At 41.8% G+C, this 19,138-nt stretch overlaps 1 protein-coding gene across 6 annotated transcripts in view; it reads left to right on the top strand.

Moving 5' to 3' along the window:
- LOC139358594 (BTB/POZ domain-containing protein KCTD5-like) overlaps positions 1-19,138 on the top strand; it is a 141,733-nt gene that overhangs the window by 110,673 nt on the left and 11,922 nt on the right. For all 6 annotated transcript variants that reach the window (XM_071079815.1, XM_071079818.1, XM_071079816.1 and 3 more), the window contains 2 exons: positions 3,447-3,691; positions 18,138-18,246. In XM_071079815.1, the coding sequence (XP_070935916.1) occupies positions 3,662-3,691; positions 18,138-18,246 (139 nt within the window). In that variant the 5' untranslated portion in view covers positions 3,447-3,661. The remainder of the gene's footprint in view (positions 1-3,446; positions 3,692-18,137; positions 18,247-19,138) is intronic.

Genomic DNA, 19,138 nt, shown 5'->3' with positions numbered 1-19,138 from the left:
TTTTGTACTCCACTGTTAGAATTATTCTTGCTGTGTTTCTTTTTTTCTGATGACTTGAAATATATAAATATTGTTTTTATTCCATTGTTTTTATGTTTATTAAATAAATTTGTGATTATATACATGAAAAGGGACTAAGCTATTGCAGGGTGGTATTAACACAGTATATATACAGATATATACACATATCTATATGTTCATAGGAAGCATGCAATTTATACCAACAATTTTGTTTTACATTTAAATTAAATGACATGAAAAGTTGTCTCGGTCTTTCTGTGGAGGAAAAAAATATATTTATGCTCCAGACACCCAACACTTACCTCGAATTGTAATAATCCCCAGATATCAAGGGTGGAATCAGGTGGAGATAATTGAATCATGGGAGCAGTTTCCCTTGTGGTGTTCTCATGATAGTGAGTTCTCCTGAGATCTGATGATTTTAAACGGGGCTTTTCCCCACTTTGCTCTGCACGTCTCTCTCCTGCTGCCCTGTGAAGAAGTACCTTCCTCCATATTGTAAGTTTCCTGAGGACTCCCCAGCCATGCAAACTGTGAGCAATTAAAACCCAGTCTTGGGTATTGCTTTATAGTAGCATGAGAATGACCTAATACAGTACATTGGTACTGGGAGTAGTGGGGTGCTGCTGTAAAGATATCCAAAAATGTGAAAGCGACTTTGGAACTGGGTAACAAGCAGCGATTGAAACAGTTTGGAGAGCTCAGAAGAAGACAGAAACATGTGGAAAGTTAATAATTTCCTAGAGACATGGAGGGCTCAAAAGACAGAAAGATGAGGGAAAGTTTGAAACTTTCTAGAGACTTGTTGAATGGCTTTGACCAAAATGCTGCTAGTGATGTGGACAATGAAGTCCTGACTGAAGTGGTCCCAGATGGAAATGAGAAACTTGTTGGGAACTTGAATAAAGATGACTCTTGATATGCTCTAGCAAAAAGACTGGCAGCATTTTGCCACTGCCCTAGAGATCTGTGGAACTTTGAACTTGAGAGAGATGATTTATGATATCTGGTGGAAGAAATTTCTAAGTGGCAAAGCATTCAAGAGGAAGCAGAACATACAAGTGTGAAAAATGTACACCTTGATGATGCAATAGGAAAAAACCCATTTTCTCAGGAGAAATTCAAGCCCTTGCTAGAAATTTGCATAAGTAATGAGGAACCAAATGTTAATCACCAAGACAATGGAGAAAATGTCCTTGGGGCATGTCAGAGACCTTCATGGCAGGCCACCCATCATAGGTTTGGAGTCCTAGGAGGAAAACATGGTTTTGTGGGCCAGACCTAGGGCCCCCTTGCAGCCTTGGGACGTGGTGCCCTGTGTCCGAGCTGCTTCAGATGGAGCTCTGATTAAAAGGGGTCAAGGTACAGCTCAGGACATTGCTTCAGCCTTGACGGCTTCCATGTGGTGTTGGGCTTTCAGGTACACAGAAGTCAAGAATTGACGTTGGGGAACCTCTGCCTACATTTCAGAGGATGTTTGGAAACACCTGGATGTCCAGGCAAAAGTCTGCTGGAGGAGCAGAGACCTCATGGGACACTTCTTCTAAGGCAGTGCAGAAGGGAAATGTGCAGTTGACGCCCCCACACAGTGTCCCCACTGGGACACTGCTTAATGGAGCTGTGAGAAGAGGGCCACTGTCCTCCAGAACCCAGAATGGCAGATTCACTGACAGCTTGCACTGCACATGTGAAAAAGCTGCAGAGACTAGACACGCCATTGTATCTAGGAAGTAACGAACTTGCTTTTGATTTTACAGGCTTATAGGTGAAAGGGACTTGCCTGATCTCAGATGAGAGGTTGGACTCGGACTTTTCGGTTAATACTAGAATGAATTAAGATTTGGGGGACTGTTGTAAGGGCATGATTGTCTTTTGAAATGTGAGGACATAAGGTTTGGCAGAGGCCAGGTGCAGGATAATATGGTTTTGCTCTGTGTCCCCACCCAAATCTCACCTTGAATTGTAATAATCCTCACATGTCAAGGTCAGGACCAGGTGGAGATAATTGAATCATGAGGGTGATTTCCCTGATGTTGTTCTTGTGCTAATGAGTTCTCAGGAGATCTGATGGTTTTATAAGGTGCTTTCCCCTTTGCTCTGCACTCATTCTCTCTCCTGCCACCCTGTGAAGTGATGTCTTCTGCCATGATTGTTAAGTTTCCTGAGGCTTTCCCAGCTATGTGCCACTGTGAGTCAATTAAACACCTCCTTTTTATAAATTACCCTGTCTTGGGTATTTCTTCATAGCAGCATGAGAACGAAGTAATACACAAATGCACATCTTTTCAAAGGAAGAGAGAGAAGGAAAATAAAAGGATTGACAATTAACTGTATATAAAGCAAATCATTAAGGAACCACATTTTCTCAGGATCTAACCCATTGGTCTGGTGTTTGGTCAGAAGACCAGCGACTTTCAGATTTCTATGTTGATTTAGAGGCTTTAGACCTGCTGAATTCAGATATATTTCCTAAATTCCATGCAATATACCTTCGATTTCATTGTGGTAGGAAATATATATAAATTTGTGTTGTATTTACAATGCTGAATTTTTTTTATTCAAAATTAGAAACAGGTAGTGATGGTGAGGAAAATATATGATATATTCAAATGCTTTATAATAATATAAATTATTAAGAAAAAATATAATTCATGTAAATAAAACAGCTTAAATTTCTGATTTAACTTAATATAATTTTCTCTTACTTGAACTTAAGCTGCATGAGTACAAAGACTTTTGAATATTATCCATAGCACATATAATGGAGAGAGGTACATATTAGGCCTGCAATGAAAATATGCAGGAAATGAATATGCAGAGAATGAATGAGAGAATCAAGTAGTTATGACTCAGTGAAATGACTGAATGCTATAGGAGAGAAGCCAGTTGGAGAGGGCAGGAAAAAAAGAAATAAAACAAAGGAAAGAGTATGATCATGGAAAGGAGGGAAGAAAAAAGAAAAAAAGGAGGGAAAAATAGTATTATGAATTTGTCTTCTTTAAAAAAGCTATTACATTGTATATAAAAATTCATAAGCACCAAGCTGAATTCCTTTTCCCAGTTGGAACAAAAAAGATTCTTATGTCAATTTCAAATTGAAAATCTCATTCAATTCTTCAAACAGTTGGTAACCTGAATGTTTAAAATTTGAATAAAAAGTAGGATGATTTTGAAGGAGGAATTCAGTTTTTAAAATTCAGGTCTCTCAAATGGGAATAGAAGAGCAGTTCTCTGTGCAATGCATTGCCTGCTGTTTTCATTAAACAGTAACTGTGCTTTCTTTGAACCTTTGCCTCATAAAAATAGAAAAAAAAAATCAAGTGAATTCAAGTCAAACAGTTGTAGTTTTTGGTATAGCTGTTGTATTTCACCAAAATGTCAAGTACTTAAATGCAGATGGTTTATGTGTTTCCTGCTATTTTCAGAATGACACTCCTTGGAATGAAGCTGGTATTGATGAAACTGATGCGCATTACCACCTCCTCAGGAACTGGAAGAACTCACCCATAGGAGAAGTATAAAAGCAATGAAAGCACCTGCTCTGAGCCAGAGAGGAAGCTGCCTGGAAATAGAAGCTCTGTTTGTTTCCTTATCTATGTCATCCTAACGACTTAATAAAAAGCTTCTAAGCAAATAAATCATGTTTGATCACAACTTACAACAAAAGCAGGTAATTCAACAAGCACCCTTAAAATGTGCTTAATTATTAATTTATTTGCGGTGAAATTTGCAAAACTTCCTTATAATCACACACTTACTCTTTATTTTTCAACTAATTTAAATGTTTAATTTTTATAAATTGCTAAATAATAATATTGTTTAAAAGAGTTGATTACAAAATAGTAAGTTATGTTTTCATGTTTCACATTTTCAAACAAATGTTTTGTATTTAACCACAAATTATTAACAAGACCTAATCCTTGTATTTGTCTGCTATTTAAATTATGGTAACATGTTCTAATCTAGATATTTGGATAAAATATTTGGAATCAAATATTTTGGTAAAAGTAAAGAACTCATTTTCTAGTTGATCTTGAAAGGCATAGAGATTGGAGAGACTTTGGAGCCCAAGTGTCCAGAGTCATTCCCTTCCTAGATCCCACACTGACTAGCTTTATTCCTCTAGATAATTTACTTAATCATCTCTGAGCAAAATCTTCCTGGTTTCCAAAACAGAGATAAAACATTAAGTAGATCCCAGGTTTATTGTAAGTTAAAGAAGATACATGCTTATAACAGCACCTATGAAATAGTAATATATACATTCGAGCCTCATTATTTGTGAATTCTGTATTTGAGAATGCACATGCTAGCTAAGATTTATTTGTAACATCAAAATCACCTCTCAAGACACTTTTGCAGTCATTTATGGACATGTACAGTGGTGAAAAACTTGGGTCACTTGAGTACACATTCCCAGATGAAGTTAAGGCAAAGCTCTGTTGTCTTATATTAACTGTAATTTTTTTTTTAAATATCCTTTATGCAGTCTGTGTAGTATCACATTTTTTACATCTTTTACTTTCTGTTGGTGATTTTGCTGCTTAAATGACCTGAAATATAATGCTTAAGTGCTTTCTGGTGTTCCCAAGCACAAGACAGATATAATGTGAGTTATGCAGAACATACTGTACTTGTGTTAGATAAGCTTAAATGAAGCATGAGTTATAATGCTGTTGACCATGAGTTCAATGTTTATGAATCAACACTACATTGCATAAAATGGCTTTAAGGAAAAACACACATAAAGCAAAGTTATATATTGATATGTTGAATAAAATGTTCCGATTAGAAGTTCACAAAAATCTAAGCTTGTAGTTTCCCTAGAAGCAATGTTCTAGTATTCACTAATTCAGAGTTAGTAACTATGCTATAGAACATAACTGCTAAGAACAAGAATCAACTGCATAAATAATATGATATACATCATAAGAATAACAAACACATTATAAACGTGTGTTTGCTACCTATGATGGTTAATAGTTTGTGTCAGCTTGATTGGGCCATGCAGTACTTAAACACTTGACCTAACATTATTCTGGCTGTATCTTTGAGGATGTTTCTGGATGAGATTGACATTTGAGTTGGTAGGTTTAGTTAAGGAGATTGCCTTTCCTAAAATGAGTTGGGCTCATCCAATCAGTTAAAGCTTTGAGTAGAACAAAAAGGCTGAAGTTTCTCGCTTAACTACTTTGATCTGAGACATTAGTCTTTTCTGGTTTTTGGACTTAAATGTCAACTCTTCTTGGGACTTGAGCCTACCAGCTTTTGGACTGGAGCTACACATTGGCTTTCCTGGGTCTCCAACTAGCACTGACTTCAAATCTTGGGACTTCTCATCTTCTATCATCATGAAAGCTAATTCCCATTAATAAATTTCAGGGCCCTTTACATCAGAGTACTGCAATGAATTTCTGTGGAAGGAGGAACATAAAGAAGAAGGTATTTACAAATAAATTAGATTCACATGGTTGCCACATTTTTTTTAATTGGCAACATTAGATGTTAATTGTAAATTCTAGTGGGGAAATAATTTAAGACTGGAATTCTGTATACAGGAAAAACAATTGTATAAGACTAAGTCAATAGTTTTGTAAAATGTATAATAGTAATAAAGAGTTAATTATGGTGCCTAACTTAAAAAACAATATGAAAACAAAGCAAGACTTCCAGGAAAGATAGAATTAATTTTTAAAAGGTAATTGAAAGAATGCTGAGTATTGTGATATATATTATCGGGAGAACCCACTCCTGATGTTTAAAGTGGGTTCTTTTCTATTTCCTGGGTGTCTTGGCTGGTTTGAGAAATAAAGGGAAAGAGCACAAGAGAGAGAAATTTAAAGCTGGGTGTCCGGGGCAGACATCACATGTCGGCAGGATCCGTGATGTTCCCCAAGCCGTAAAACCAGCAAGTTTTTATTAGCGATTTTCAAAAGGGGAGGGAGTGCACGAACAGGGTGTGGGTCACAGAGATCACATACTTCACAAGGTAACAAAATATCACAAAGCAAATGGAGGCAGGGCGAGATCACAGGACCACCGGATGAGGTGAAATTAAAATTGATAATGAAGTTTTGGCACGCATTGTCATTGATAACACCTTATCAGGAAACAGGGTTTGACAGCAGGCAACCTGTCTGACCAAAATTTATTAGGCAGGAATTTTCCACATCCTAATAAGCCTGGGAGCACTACAGGAGACCAGGGCTTATTTCATCCCTTCAGTTTCGACCATAAAAGATGGCACGCCTTGAGGGGGCCATTCATAGGCCTACCCTCAGGGCACATTCTCTTTCTCAGGGATATTCCTTGCTGAGAAAAAGAATTCAGCGATATTTCTCCTATTTGCTTTTGAAAGGGGAGAAATATAGCTCTGTTCTGTCCTGCTCACCGGCGGCCAGTTCAGTTACCTCCCTTGTTCCCTGAACATCACTGTTATCCTGTTCTTTTTTTAAGATGCCTAGATTTCACATTGTTCAAACACACACGCTCTACAAACAATTTGTGCAGTTGACACAATCATCACAGGGTCCTGAGGCAACATTCATCCTCCTCAGTTTACGAAGAAAATGACGGGATTAAGAGATTAAAGTAAAGACAGGCATAGGAAATCACAAGGGTATTGATTGGGGAAGTGATAAGTGTCCATAAAATCTTCACAATTTATGTTCAGAGATTGAAGTAAAGACAGGTGTAAGAAATTATAAAAGTATTAATTTGGGGAACTAATAAATGTCCATTAAATCTTCACAATTTATGTTTTTCTGCAGTGGCTTCAGCCAGTCCCTCCGTTTGGGGTCCCTGACTTCCCGCAACATATTAAGAAATAATTTTGTTCAAATTCTCACAGAAATTCAGACAATTCAGCCAACTCAGAGTACAATATCTTTAAGAAGAAACTGGATTTTTATCTTAATGGAAATAATAAAAAGGCATATACTTATTCTGTGAACAACCACTAATCAAAATGAAATTCAGAGGAAAACAAATCTGAGAAAAGGGCAAGAGATCAGGTGCAGTGCCTCATTCCTGTAATTCCAGCACTTTGGGAGGCTGAGGAAGGAGGATTACGTGGGCCCATGAGTTCAAGACTAGTCTGGGCAACACCAAGAGACCTCATCTCTACAAAAAATTTAAAAAATCTAGTCAGAGGGGATGTGGCTGTAGTCCAAGCTACTTGGGAAGCTTAGATAGGAGGATCACTTTAACCTGGGAGGTCAAGGCTGCAGTGAGCCATGATTGCACCACTGCACTCCAGCCTGGGTGTCCAAAAAGATTCTGTCTCTTCAAAATAAAGGGGACATGGGTGGCACAAGAAAGATATTATCCATATAGAACATAAAACCTTTGGTATAGAACTTTAATTATAGTATTAAATACATATAAAATATGAGACAAGGAAGATGAAGATTAGTATAAAAAGTTAAAATCTTTGTATTTCATAAGTATTTTTGTGGTTATTAAACACAAAATTCTATAACAACTTTATTAACTTTTGTATGAACAATGCTATTAGGGGATTAATCAGTTAACGGCTGAATTGTGTCTCTGTAAAATTCATGTTGATATCTGAACCCAGATGACCTTAGAATGTGCCATATTTTTATACAGGGTCTTTACAGAGGTAATTAATTAAATTGAAGTCATTACTGTAGGCTCTAATGCAGTAAGATTGTTATCCTTGTAAGAAGAGAAAATCTGGGCACAGGTACTGAGGGAAGACACAGGGAGAAGTTGGCCAGCTACAAGCCAAGGAGAGAGTCCTGGAACAGATCCTTCCATTAGCGCTTCAGAAGGAACCAACTCTGCTGACACCTTGATCTCTGACTTCTAGTCTTCCAAACTGAGAGACAATACATTCTGTTATTTAAGTCACCAAGAATCTAGTAGTTCGTTATGGTAGCCCTAGCAAACTAACACAGGAGGAAGAGCAGAATCGGATCAATACAATTACCTCTAAAGTTGGGCCTGAGAATAGGGCAGGAGAATTTATCTATGGTGTTAATATATATTTTTTCTCTCTCTCTATCTCTGCCTCTAGTTCTACCTCTACCTCATATAATTGGTAAAATTAGGAAGCCACAGTGATAGGAGAGAAGGTGCTAAGATGAAAGAATCATTTTCTTTCTCCCCATGGACTCTTTCTGTTTTACTTCAGAGCATATGACAGATAAATCTCAATAGCAATGAAAACTGTTTTTAGGTAAGTTTGTCTGATTCTATCCTGAAGATGTTTTCTATTTCGCCTTTTTTAGGTTCACTTTCCATAGTTTTTTTCATTTTGTTTGACAAAATACTATTTGAGATTAGTCTCAGAATTTGTCATCAGAAACATCCATTATAAATGGGACTTGAAAGATAGATTGAAATTGGATCTATACTCTATATAATAGGAAGTTAAGTTAATGTCTTTTAATTAGAAATATACTACCCTAAATGACTGATTATTTTCCAACTATAAGATCTTCTTTTAGACATTGAAATGATAAAATTTTCATACATTTTACTAGCAAAGCAATCTAGTTATCTTAGTAAGTATAACTGACTTTTAACTTGTGACCTTTGCAAAAAAATTGTCCTGACTCTATGATCATTTACAAATATCCATATAGAAAAAAAATAATCGTTTGTATTGATAAAAAATTTAAGTATCTCAGTGCATCTTTATTTTATTTTCACAATATTCTTTAAAAATATAAATATTCTATATCACCTTTCTAAAATAAAAGATTCCAAAGGTACTAGAAGTATGACTTTGAAGGAAAAAGTTACTGGCATTTACATTTTTGAAAAATATTACCAAATGACAGCTCACTTATTTACAGAATGCTAAGCTAAATGATTTTATCTGACAGAATAAATGGTAATAAGTGATGATTCTATCAGGAAAACACAATCGCAAATCTAAGAATGATTATGGTAACATAATACATTCTCTTTATAAAAAGGAAAAAAAATACACTGAATGTGCCAAAAGATGTTACTATGTTTTTCTTATTATATATTAACAGTTTAGTGAAATATATTTTCTTTTATCTTTTTAACCTATACGTATAATAATTAAAATCAAAATAAAAATTAGGTTTAGATTTAAATTTATGATTTTTACCCTTAAATAGGCTCTACTAATTATAATCTTACCAAACCCAGAGACTATTCCTACTAATAATAGTGCTATTTTCATTCATTCAGTGTCCATTGAAATGTTACCTGTTCATATAATTAATCCTGCTGATCTTCATAAATCTCTTTGTTACAGGTTAGGGATTATTTTTTCTTTTGGCTTTTCATGAGGAGGGATAGATCTGATTCCATAATTGCCATGTGTGGCAGAAGGAAAAAGAGTAGAGGATGCTGGGATGTGACAATGAGGATTGTTGCTATGTGGTACATGCAGAAAAGATGAGGCAAAGATTCTCACACACACACACACACACACACACACACACACACACACACACACACACCAGAGATTCAAACAGGATCACTTGAGAATTTTTTAAAAAATGAATCAAAGAGTAGATGAAAAGCAGGAGATATCAACTAAGAAGACATGGAAATTCAACTTAATCTTCTATAGCGCTTTGCAGTGTTTACATTTTTTATTTCTCTTTCCAAGCCACTGCTGTTGCCACAGTTTCTTTAACACAGGTACAAGAGTGGTTTTCATAGAAAAATACCATTTGTATAAATAAGCAGTTCTTCAATTAAAATAGCAATGTCAATCACTATGGGCTATATTTAGGTTACATAAATTTAATAAAATTTATGTAACAAAAAGATATTTTAAGTAATAGAGAATTATAGGTTAACTTTTACTACAAAAAGAAATTAAATATATGCTAATTTGGGTCCTATGTCAATACTGATATGCAATGATATACTATTCAATATTACAACCAATAATTATAGCATATAATGCTATAATTATACATATATACATACATGATAAATAAAGTCTCAATATATCTTTGTTATATTTTCATACATACATATATACATATGCTATAATTAACTAGTTTGTTATATATATGTATATATACATATGCATGCTTAGATTACACTTGGATGTTTTTGTTTGTAACTTACATTTAAAATCTTCAGGGCCATTAATTGTACATGTTGTTTCTTTGCCTGTCAATAACTATTTAAAGACAAGATTAACTGTGATTGTCTGGAACCATCTATTCTCACCGTAATAACTAACATATGTGTATTTGTGTATTATATGCTTGATAGTATGTAATATAACACTGGCTGAGCACTTAAAATTTGCCAAACATTGAACCACGTGTACTTTAACTCTCAAAACAGTCTTATATAAAATTATACTTATTGCCCCTCTGTAGATGAGGAAATGGAAAAGTAATACAAAGACAAATCTCTCTGATGACAAAGACCACTGATAATTACAATCCTCATCTATATATAAATATTTCAAAAAACAAAATTATTTTTAAAATACTGTATTTGTAATATTCTAAGAAAAGTGTAATGTCATATCTTTTTAGTACATAGACGTGCTTTATTAATTGACGACAAACTGAAACCACCTAAGTAATAAGTATAACTTATTACTTACCACCTTTGACCAAACTGTTATATGGTATTATCAAGACTCATAACTCATAGTATTGGGATTAACAAAACTAAATCTGTTAAATCTCCAAGACATACAATTGGAAATTATACAATTAAACTTAAATATATATATGTACTTCACTTTGGGAGGCTGAGGCAGGCAGATCATGAGGTCAGGAGATCGAGACAATCCTGGCCAACCTGATGAAACCCCATCTCTACTAAAAATACAAAAATTAGTTGGGTGTGGTGGCGTGCACCTGTAGTCCCAGCTACCAGGGAGGCTGAGGCAGGAGAATTGCTTGAACCCGGGAGGCGGAGGTTGCAGTGAGCCGAGATTGCGCCACTGCACTCCAGCTTGATGACAGAGAGAGACTCTGTTTCAAAACAACGAAAAAAGTATGTACTTAATGATCACTTAATACTTGTTAAAATTGTGGATCCCTTGGTTTCACTTCTAAGAATATTAATAAATTAGGTTTGACAGAACTTTCCCCAAATTTGCACTTTTATTTGGGAACCCATATAATGATTCATGTGATTCATGGATCACACTCTAATAAATAGTGTTATGAGTAAAATGACATCTTTTATCATCAACTTGGAAATAAGCTCTCGGTTCTTTTCAGTTTGCATTATCTTGAGCTACAGGACATGAGTGAATATCAATTGTCATAACTTTGTTGGGTCACAGGTTTAAGTTGCCTGTCTGGCCTAGATGCCCGTGGTCTACACCCTGGTTGACCCCTGTCTTTCAAGGAGGAGATAGAAGAAAGTGATTTTCCCCTTGTTTTATTGTTTAAGTATTGTTTGGGATCCAATTAAAATATATTATTTTCAAAAAAGTAAGAAAAGGATTGGGCAATGTTTTTTACAATAATGATTCAACTGGCTTTTTACCATATTTTATTGGCTATATTTGAATGATTCCTGATTCCCAAATGAATTTTAGTATTATTTCAGCTAGATAATCCAAAATTCTATTAATAATTTTAAGCATACTAAATATTTAAATTAATTTATATTAATAGCTTTATAATTTTACCATAAAGATAAAAGATTTTCACATTTTTGTCTTTTATATCCCTTTGTAAACTTTGAACACTCTTTTTATTTAAAGGTAGACATACATACAAAATTTGTTTATAGGTATTATATATCATGTTTTAATTGATACAATTTATCTAATTTTAACATTTCTGTGTTTGTTTTAATTGAACTTCAGGATTGGTAGAATAAAACAAATGTCTAGTGTTCTTTTAATATTTATTTATTTATTTATTTATTTATTTATTTATTTATTTATTTTGGGGCAGAGTCTCTCTCTGTCACCCAGGCTGGAGTACAGGTGTAATTATGGCTCACTATATCCTTAATCCCACAGGCGCACGTGATCCTCCCACCTCAGCCTCCTGAGTAGCTGGGACTACCGCCATGTGCCACGACACTTGGCTAATTTTTTTGTTTTTAATTTTTATGTGGTAGAGACAGAGTCCTACTATGTTGCTCAGGCTGGTCTTGAACTTCTGGGGTCAACTGATCCTCTCACCTCAGCCTTCCAAAGTGCTAGGAATATAGACATGAGCCATCGAACTTGGCCTCTTTTGAAATTTAGGTGTTTAATACTGAATGATCATATTTCACAATGCTTGAACACTTATATAAACTGTTACTTGTTGATAAGGCCAATGATCTTCTCTGAGAGACCTAAATTACATATGGAATGTTGTGCATTTTGGCCTATAACAATGACTTTCACATTTTTGTCATTGCACATACCTATCAGTACAAAGCAAATATTAATCATGCATCTGCAATATTAATATATTTACACATACATTTATTCTAATGCTAATCCATGCATTATATTGTCAAAATTTTTGTATTGCTTATTTCTAGATAGAAGGTAAACATAAAATTTAGTGTTGTCTTTCTATGCTTGTATGTTGTCTCTTGGCTGGATAACATTACCTAAACAATCTCAAAGTAATTTTCTGAACATATTCGTTCATGTCATTCACTTTTCAACTGAAGAAAAGTGACCTTTCAAGTATTTACATCATGTCACAGTGAATTGATGTAGCTTACAATGTAGGTTTTGTTCTCTTAATTGTTTTCCTTTTCTCTTCATCTTTTATCACTTCCTAATATCTGACAGCTCTACTCCTATAATATAATTATATTGAACTAATTTAAGATCCTTTGGAAATTATATTCATTCACCTTCCAATACCTTATATTTCTTATACCTGATTCATTTTTGTGTGGATTAAAATTTACTTACCACTCTAATCAGAAAATCTCCCCTTATCCTTGATGACTTGACACAGCACTCTCACAGCATCAGAAAATGGTACTTTTAGAACACTTGATACACGGTATTTCAATAATTAACTCACTCCACATCTTTTTACTGCCTTCCTCCGTCACAAAATTCAAGCGTTTCTACACCCGTAACCATGCATGTAGTGCATTTGCAGTCAACAAGCTGAAGTCCCAGAAAACTGATGTGTAGTTTTATTCTGAAACTCAGTAGCTTTGAGATCCAAAAAGAACAGATTTTTCAGTCTGAGTCTGAAAAGACCAATGTTCTAGTGTAAAGCAGTCAGGCAGAGAGAGGGAGAGTTGACTCTTACTCAGTCTTTTTGTTCTGTTCAGGCCTTCAGTTGATTGGATGAGGCAAACTTGGCCCACCTGCCTGTTTTTGCAAGTAAAGTTTTACAGGAATGCAGAGATGCCCGTTTGCTTACGGATTGTGTGTGGCCGTTTTTGCTCTGAAAGGTCAAGATAGAGTGAGGTCTAAAGCCTCGCCAGGGCTGGTCCCCGGTCAGAGAAGAGAGCAGTGGCTATGATGGGGCACCTGCTGCCTGGTCTCTCCCCAGCCCTGTTGTTAGCCACCAGGCATCCCAGGGACTCCTTTTCAGATTCTCGTAGGCACTTTGGTTCTTTTAGCAGATCCCCCCTCCACATCTCAGGTTAGCAGTCCCCAGGCATGGTCTTTAAAGGCTGGGGAAGAACCTGCCTGCGTGGCACCATGGGAGGGGTCCTCGTAGCGGAGGGGCCAGCAAGCCATCTCTCTCCCAGGATGTGCTTGTTCTCCGTGGGCGTCAACTGGGCAGCTCTCCCTGGACTGCAGAGCACCTAGAACATTCTGGCCTGGGGTTGGTGTGACGGAGCATCTTCCTTGGAGTTGGGGAGCCTGGGTTGGACTCTGCCCACCCCGGGCCTGCCTCGTGACTTGGGGTGATTTCGTGTCCCTGTGAGCTGTAGTTTCTTCCTCTGTAAAGTAAGGGTGACATCCTCTCCCGAAGATGACAGATGTGGTGCCCCCGCCCCGTACCTGGTGCCAGGCCAGTGCAGTCAGGAGAGGTTGTGCCTGGCAATCTTCATCTCATGCTTATACTTGGTTTTTATTTTTAAATATTTATTTATGTATTTATTTGAGATGGAGTCTCGCTCTGTTCCCCAGGCTGGGGTGATTTCGGCTCACAGCAACCTCTGCCTCCCAGGTTCAAGCAATTCTCCTGCCCCAACCTCCCAAGTAGCTGGGATTATAGGCACGAGCCACCAGCCACCATGTCTGGCTGATTTTTGTATATTCAGTAGAGATGGGGTTTTGCCATGTTGGCCGGGCTGATCTCGAACTCCTGACCTCAGGTCATCTGCCCACCTTGGCCTCCCAAAGTGCTGAAATTACAGATGTGAGTGTACTTAGCTTTTAGAAAGAGTATGCCAAGAACGCTTTTTTCTTCCTGCAGCTGCACTTAATTTCTTTTTCTTTCTTTTTTTTTTTTTCCGAGACGGAGTCTCGCTCTGTCGCCCAGGGTGAAGTGCAGTGGTGCGATCTCGGCTCACTGCAAGCTCCGCCTCCCGGGTTCACACCATTCTCCTGTCTCAGCCTCCTGAGTAGCTGGGACTACAGGCACCCGCCACCACGCCTGGCTAATTTTTTTGAATTTTTAGTAGAGACGGGGTTTCACCGTGTTAGCCAGGATGGTCTTGACTTCCTGACCTCATGATCCGCCTGCCTCAGCCTCCCAAAGTGCTGGGATTACAGGTGTGAGCCACCACACTCAGCCAGCCGCACTTAATTTCTGTTAACGTCCACTTCTGGCCACACTCAGCCCTGTCAGCTTTTGGTGATGCGCCAGAGGCCGCTGAAGGCCGTGTGTATGGCCAGGAATGCCTCTCCCTTCCAGTCTCCTTGCTGCCACCCAGAGCTCTGGCTGACCCTAGCAGGACAGGCCCCCACAGGGTGTGTCTCCACCTCTGGGTGCTGGTGCTGTGGGAAGGGCAGGGCTTCCTGGGCAGCCCCCGAGTTTTCTTTCAAGAAACCTGAGACCCCTGCTTCTGAGAGGGCTCCAGTTCCTGCCGAGCAGAGCAGGACCCCGCAGCGACCTCAGCTTGGCAAGACCCCCTGTGGTGCACCTGAAGCATGTTTCTTCCCAGAGAAGCCGCTGGACCTCGTGTGAAGGGCCAGGTCATGAGACCACACACGTCTGCTTCTCACTAAGCTTTGAGTCATGCGTGGGGCACGGACCTCCCAAATTCCAGTTTCTGTGCTGGGTGAGGCCCAGAAGCAATGGAAGGGAGGGGTAGTGGGGAGGCAGCAGGCCTGGCGATCAGGGCGCAGGGTTCCCCCCGCTCTCCGAATCTGGGTGCCTTGGACAAGCCTCCTTGCTCTCTGGCCTCAGTTTCCCCATTAGTAATTGGTGACATCAAAGGCCTCTCATGGGCCAAAGACACCACACATCTGCATAAAACAAAACAGAAGAGAGAGTAGTGGTGAAGCTTTTGTGTGCGAGATCGGATAATTTCAGAGTAAAAACTCAGTATTTCTAATTAGGTTGATTGCGGATGTTGGTGCACAGAAAATTCTATGCCTTCGCGTCTAGATTTCTGTGGGGCAATTTGGCAGAGTTGGCTCAGGGCACCTCCCCCTCTTGATTTCGTCCCCTCTGGTGGCACGTGTCTCCGAGCGCTGGGAGTGACTGAGAGCCGCAGGGCTGACCGAGCCTCTGTGCGGAGCTCCGGGAGCTGCGGGAGCAGTGGGCGGCAGCAGGGTTATGTTCCGTTCAGCATCTGGCGTGAGAGTTTGCCAGTCTCCACCCTCATTCCTCACTGTGGTTTTCCTTTTTTTTTTTTTTTTGAGACGGAGCCTCGCTGTATCGCCCAGGCTGGAGTGCAATGCACAATGTTGGCTCACTGCAGCGGGGCTCTTGGGTTCAAGCGATTCTCCTGCCTCAGCCTCCCTAGTAGCTGGGATTACAGGTACCCTCCACCATGCCCAGCTAATTTTTGTATTTTTAGTAGAGACAGGGTTTTGCCATGTTGGTCAGGCTGGTGTTGAACTCCTGATCTCAGGTAATTCGCCTGCCTTGGCCTCCCAAAGTTCTGGGATTACAGGCGTGAGCCAGCATTCCCAGCCCTTCACTGCCATTTTCAAGGCTGCTGGTTGCATTAGGGACGTGTGCCTGAGAGGCTGGGGGACCCCCACATTGCCCCTGCTGCTTTGCTGGGCAACAGCATGGATGGTGGAGAGCTGCAGCCGGAGTCTGGTGAGATGAACAGAGTGGCCAAGCTTATTACCAGACTACTCTGAGCACTGCTTTCCTGACCAGATGTCCATCTGCAGCTGCCCTGTGGACTTGGGGAGTGGGCAAGCAGTCAGCTCTGTCCGCGGGGTCTTTTCTCCATCTCCCAGGGCTGTGTGTGCCCTGGCTCGGCGCTGCCTCCCATGTGCTCCCGTGTCCAGGGTCACCCTCTTCTTTGTGGTTTGGAAACTGCCCTGCCTGGCCTACGGCCCGTGGCTCCGGCTGAAAGCTGGGACCCCTGGAGATGGGTGGCTCAGCCCAGCCTGCTGGGCCCACTCAATGCCATCTTGGGCCTGGCCACAAGTAGGTCAGATGCCAATTCAGTGAGATGCGGGGAAGACGAGGGAAATGACTTATCAAGAAAACAGTCTTAATTATGGCTCTTTTACAAAAAAAAAACACCATGAACCTTCCCGAAAATCAAGTGCAGCCTGTGCTGGTTGTGTAAGCCGTGGAAGGCACTGGAAAGCCAGGAAGAAGAGCGCCCCCACGCCCGGCCCGCAGCATCTCGCTGGCTTCGTGGTGGCCTCTCCTCATCCCAGACTTAGAGGCGTGACCAGGCCGGGGCATCTTTCCTTCCTTGTGTTGTGGGGGCTTGGGCAGGCCCTGCTGCCGGCCTTATGGGCAGCACAGGGGCCCTGCCTAGGTTGGCCCAGGCGCTGTTCTAAACCTCCCCAAGGTGACCTTGCTGCCTTTGTCTCCGTGAGCCTAGGAGTATATCCTGAATTTTGTATGATTTTGTGTTTCCCATTTTCCCATGTTCCTTAATTTTTTGTTGTTTCTGCATCAGGGTGGAGGCTACCGAGCCACATCCCTAACACCAGCAGTGAGCTGCCAAGGCCCTTGCGCATGGGCTAGGCACTGTCGGGGCCTGGGCTGGCGCCACGAGTAGCCCCCGCACGCGCTAGGCCTATCTGGAGCACGTGACTCACTTGAGCTGGGAGCACCAAGACCTTTGCCTACATGTGTGGAAGCGAGTCAGGCCACAGCAAGACCTGAACCCTGGTGGGATTTGGAGGTCCTGGTTTAAGACCTTGGCACTTCCTGTGGATGTGGAAATCTCCCATTGAAAGCACTCAAAGAGTGCAGTGGTGAGAGCAGCACCTCCACACGCCACTGCCTCCCTGCCCTGGCACGGATGTCCCTGACCTTCCCCTCTGCCCAGACAGGGCCTGTTTCTCAAGGAACCACACCAGTTAGAAGGAATCCACGGGAAGAAATGGCCGGAGAGCTATAAGGCCAGCCACAGAGGAGCCAGTTTTGGAATTTCCCACCAAGGGTTCAGCCTGCTGCTCACCCTTCAGCCTCTGGTGCCCCACGGCTCAGCTGGGTTCTAGGGTCTACGTGGTCTCAGGGCAGGCCATGCAGGGCTCTGCAGTGTCACTCTGGGAGAGGGCTGTGGAGGCAGCTGCAGGCCCAGTGTGCCGAGTCCACAGAGTCTGGATGTGTCCTACATAGGCCCAGAGGTTGTGGGGCTCAGAGAATTGAACCACGTGGGAGGAGTGTAGTGTGGCAGGGGCCCCATATGAAGCCCGCTGTCCTGGAGGCACTGGGGCGGCGGCGGGGGTGCAGAGCGGCCGATAGCCTCCAGAGGATCTGGGTGAGGTTTTCATGTGTGTTTTCCTAGAGGTCTTGCAGTTGTGAGGACAGAGGTCCAGGGCACAGTGGCCTCACCTTGGAGTACACAGAGCCAGGCTGTCTCCATACAGAGAGACTTAAACTCACTTAGACCTGGGATGGTGGCTGGTCAGGGTTAGGCTGTAGGTGGCAGGACGTGGCCACACCGTCAGGGGTTTCCCGAGATGCCGCAGGCTCAGGTCTGTTGGGGAGAGGCCTGGGTCACCTGGTGCCTCTGAAGCCTCCTGATGTGACCGGGCCTTGGTGGACCTGCAGGAACTGTCGGCTTCTCACGGAGGACTCACCATGCTCTGCTCTCTTTAGGACGAAACAGGTGCCTATTTAATCGACAGAGACCCCACCTATTTTGGGCCCGTGCTGAACTACCTGAGACATGGCAAACTGGTGATTAACAAAGACCTCGCGGAGGAAGGTAAGCCGACTTTTGAGCATAGGTGCCTTAGCTTTGGGGGCAAGGGCCTGACAAAGGTGCCACGGGCTCCACTTAAGACGCAGATGCCTGCAGCCTGGGCCCCCAGGGAGGAGCAGGCCCTGTACTCTGAAGCTGGGGCCTACGTTCTGGTGCTGAGGCCACGGGCAGCGGCGCAGCTGCCGGAAGGGAGGTCTGGGGACCCTGTGGCTGTGGGGTCCTCCTCGGCTGCAGCTCCTTGGAGGGCTCCCTCTGTGCAGGCTCCAGCTGGCGACACAAGGGGGCGAGGGGCTCCTCCCTGCTGTGACTGAGGTGGTCTGAGCAGGTGTGTGAGGCACATGCCCGGTGATGCCCACGGTGTGGCTCAGGGCCCTGGTTCCCTGGCCTGCTCTCCCTCAGGGACAGCCCAAGGGTGGTATCTCTGTGCCATCACCTGGACTGTGCCTGCTGCTGCCAGCTGCCGTGTTCCATTCTGAGTGGTGGTGGTGCAGGGACGGCACCCACACGCGTGGGCCCAGGCTGGCCTGCCTGTGTGCTGTAGTGCTGGCTTGGCTCAGAACAGCCCGAGGCCTTGCCATGAAGACTGAGGGTTGCTGGGCACCTGCGTGCAGGCATGGCCCTGCTCCCCGGCGTCCGTGTCTGTGCATCGGTCTGTACTGGGCAGCGTCTCACTCCGTTTTTGCTCTGGGTCTCTGGGCCTCGGTATCTGCCTGCCTCCTCCGAGTTCACGCGGGGCGCGGGGTGACGGGAGCTGTGGCCCAGCCCTGCTCCCGCTCTGAGACTGTGACCCACGCTGCCCACTCCTGTCTCTTTGGCAGGCAATGTCTTTCATATGCGCTCTCTCTGGTCGCCTGGGCAGCCCCTTGTGTTCTGCCATGGAGCCGTTTGAGTCCAG

The sequence above is a fragment of the Macaca nemestrina genome, chromosome 15 (assembly GCF_043159975.1).
Source record: "Macaca nemestrina isolate mMacNem1 chromosome 15, mMacNem.hap1, whole genome shotgun sequence".
Lineage (NCBI taxonomy): Eukaryota > Metazoa > Chordata > Mammalia > Primates > Cercopithecidae > Macaca > Macaca nemestrina.
The sequence above is the reverse complement of the archived record's forward strand: the minus strand, read 5'-3'. Positions and strand labels throughout refer to the sequence as shown.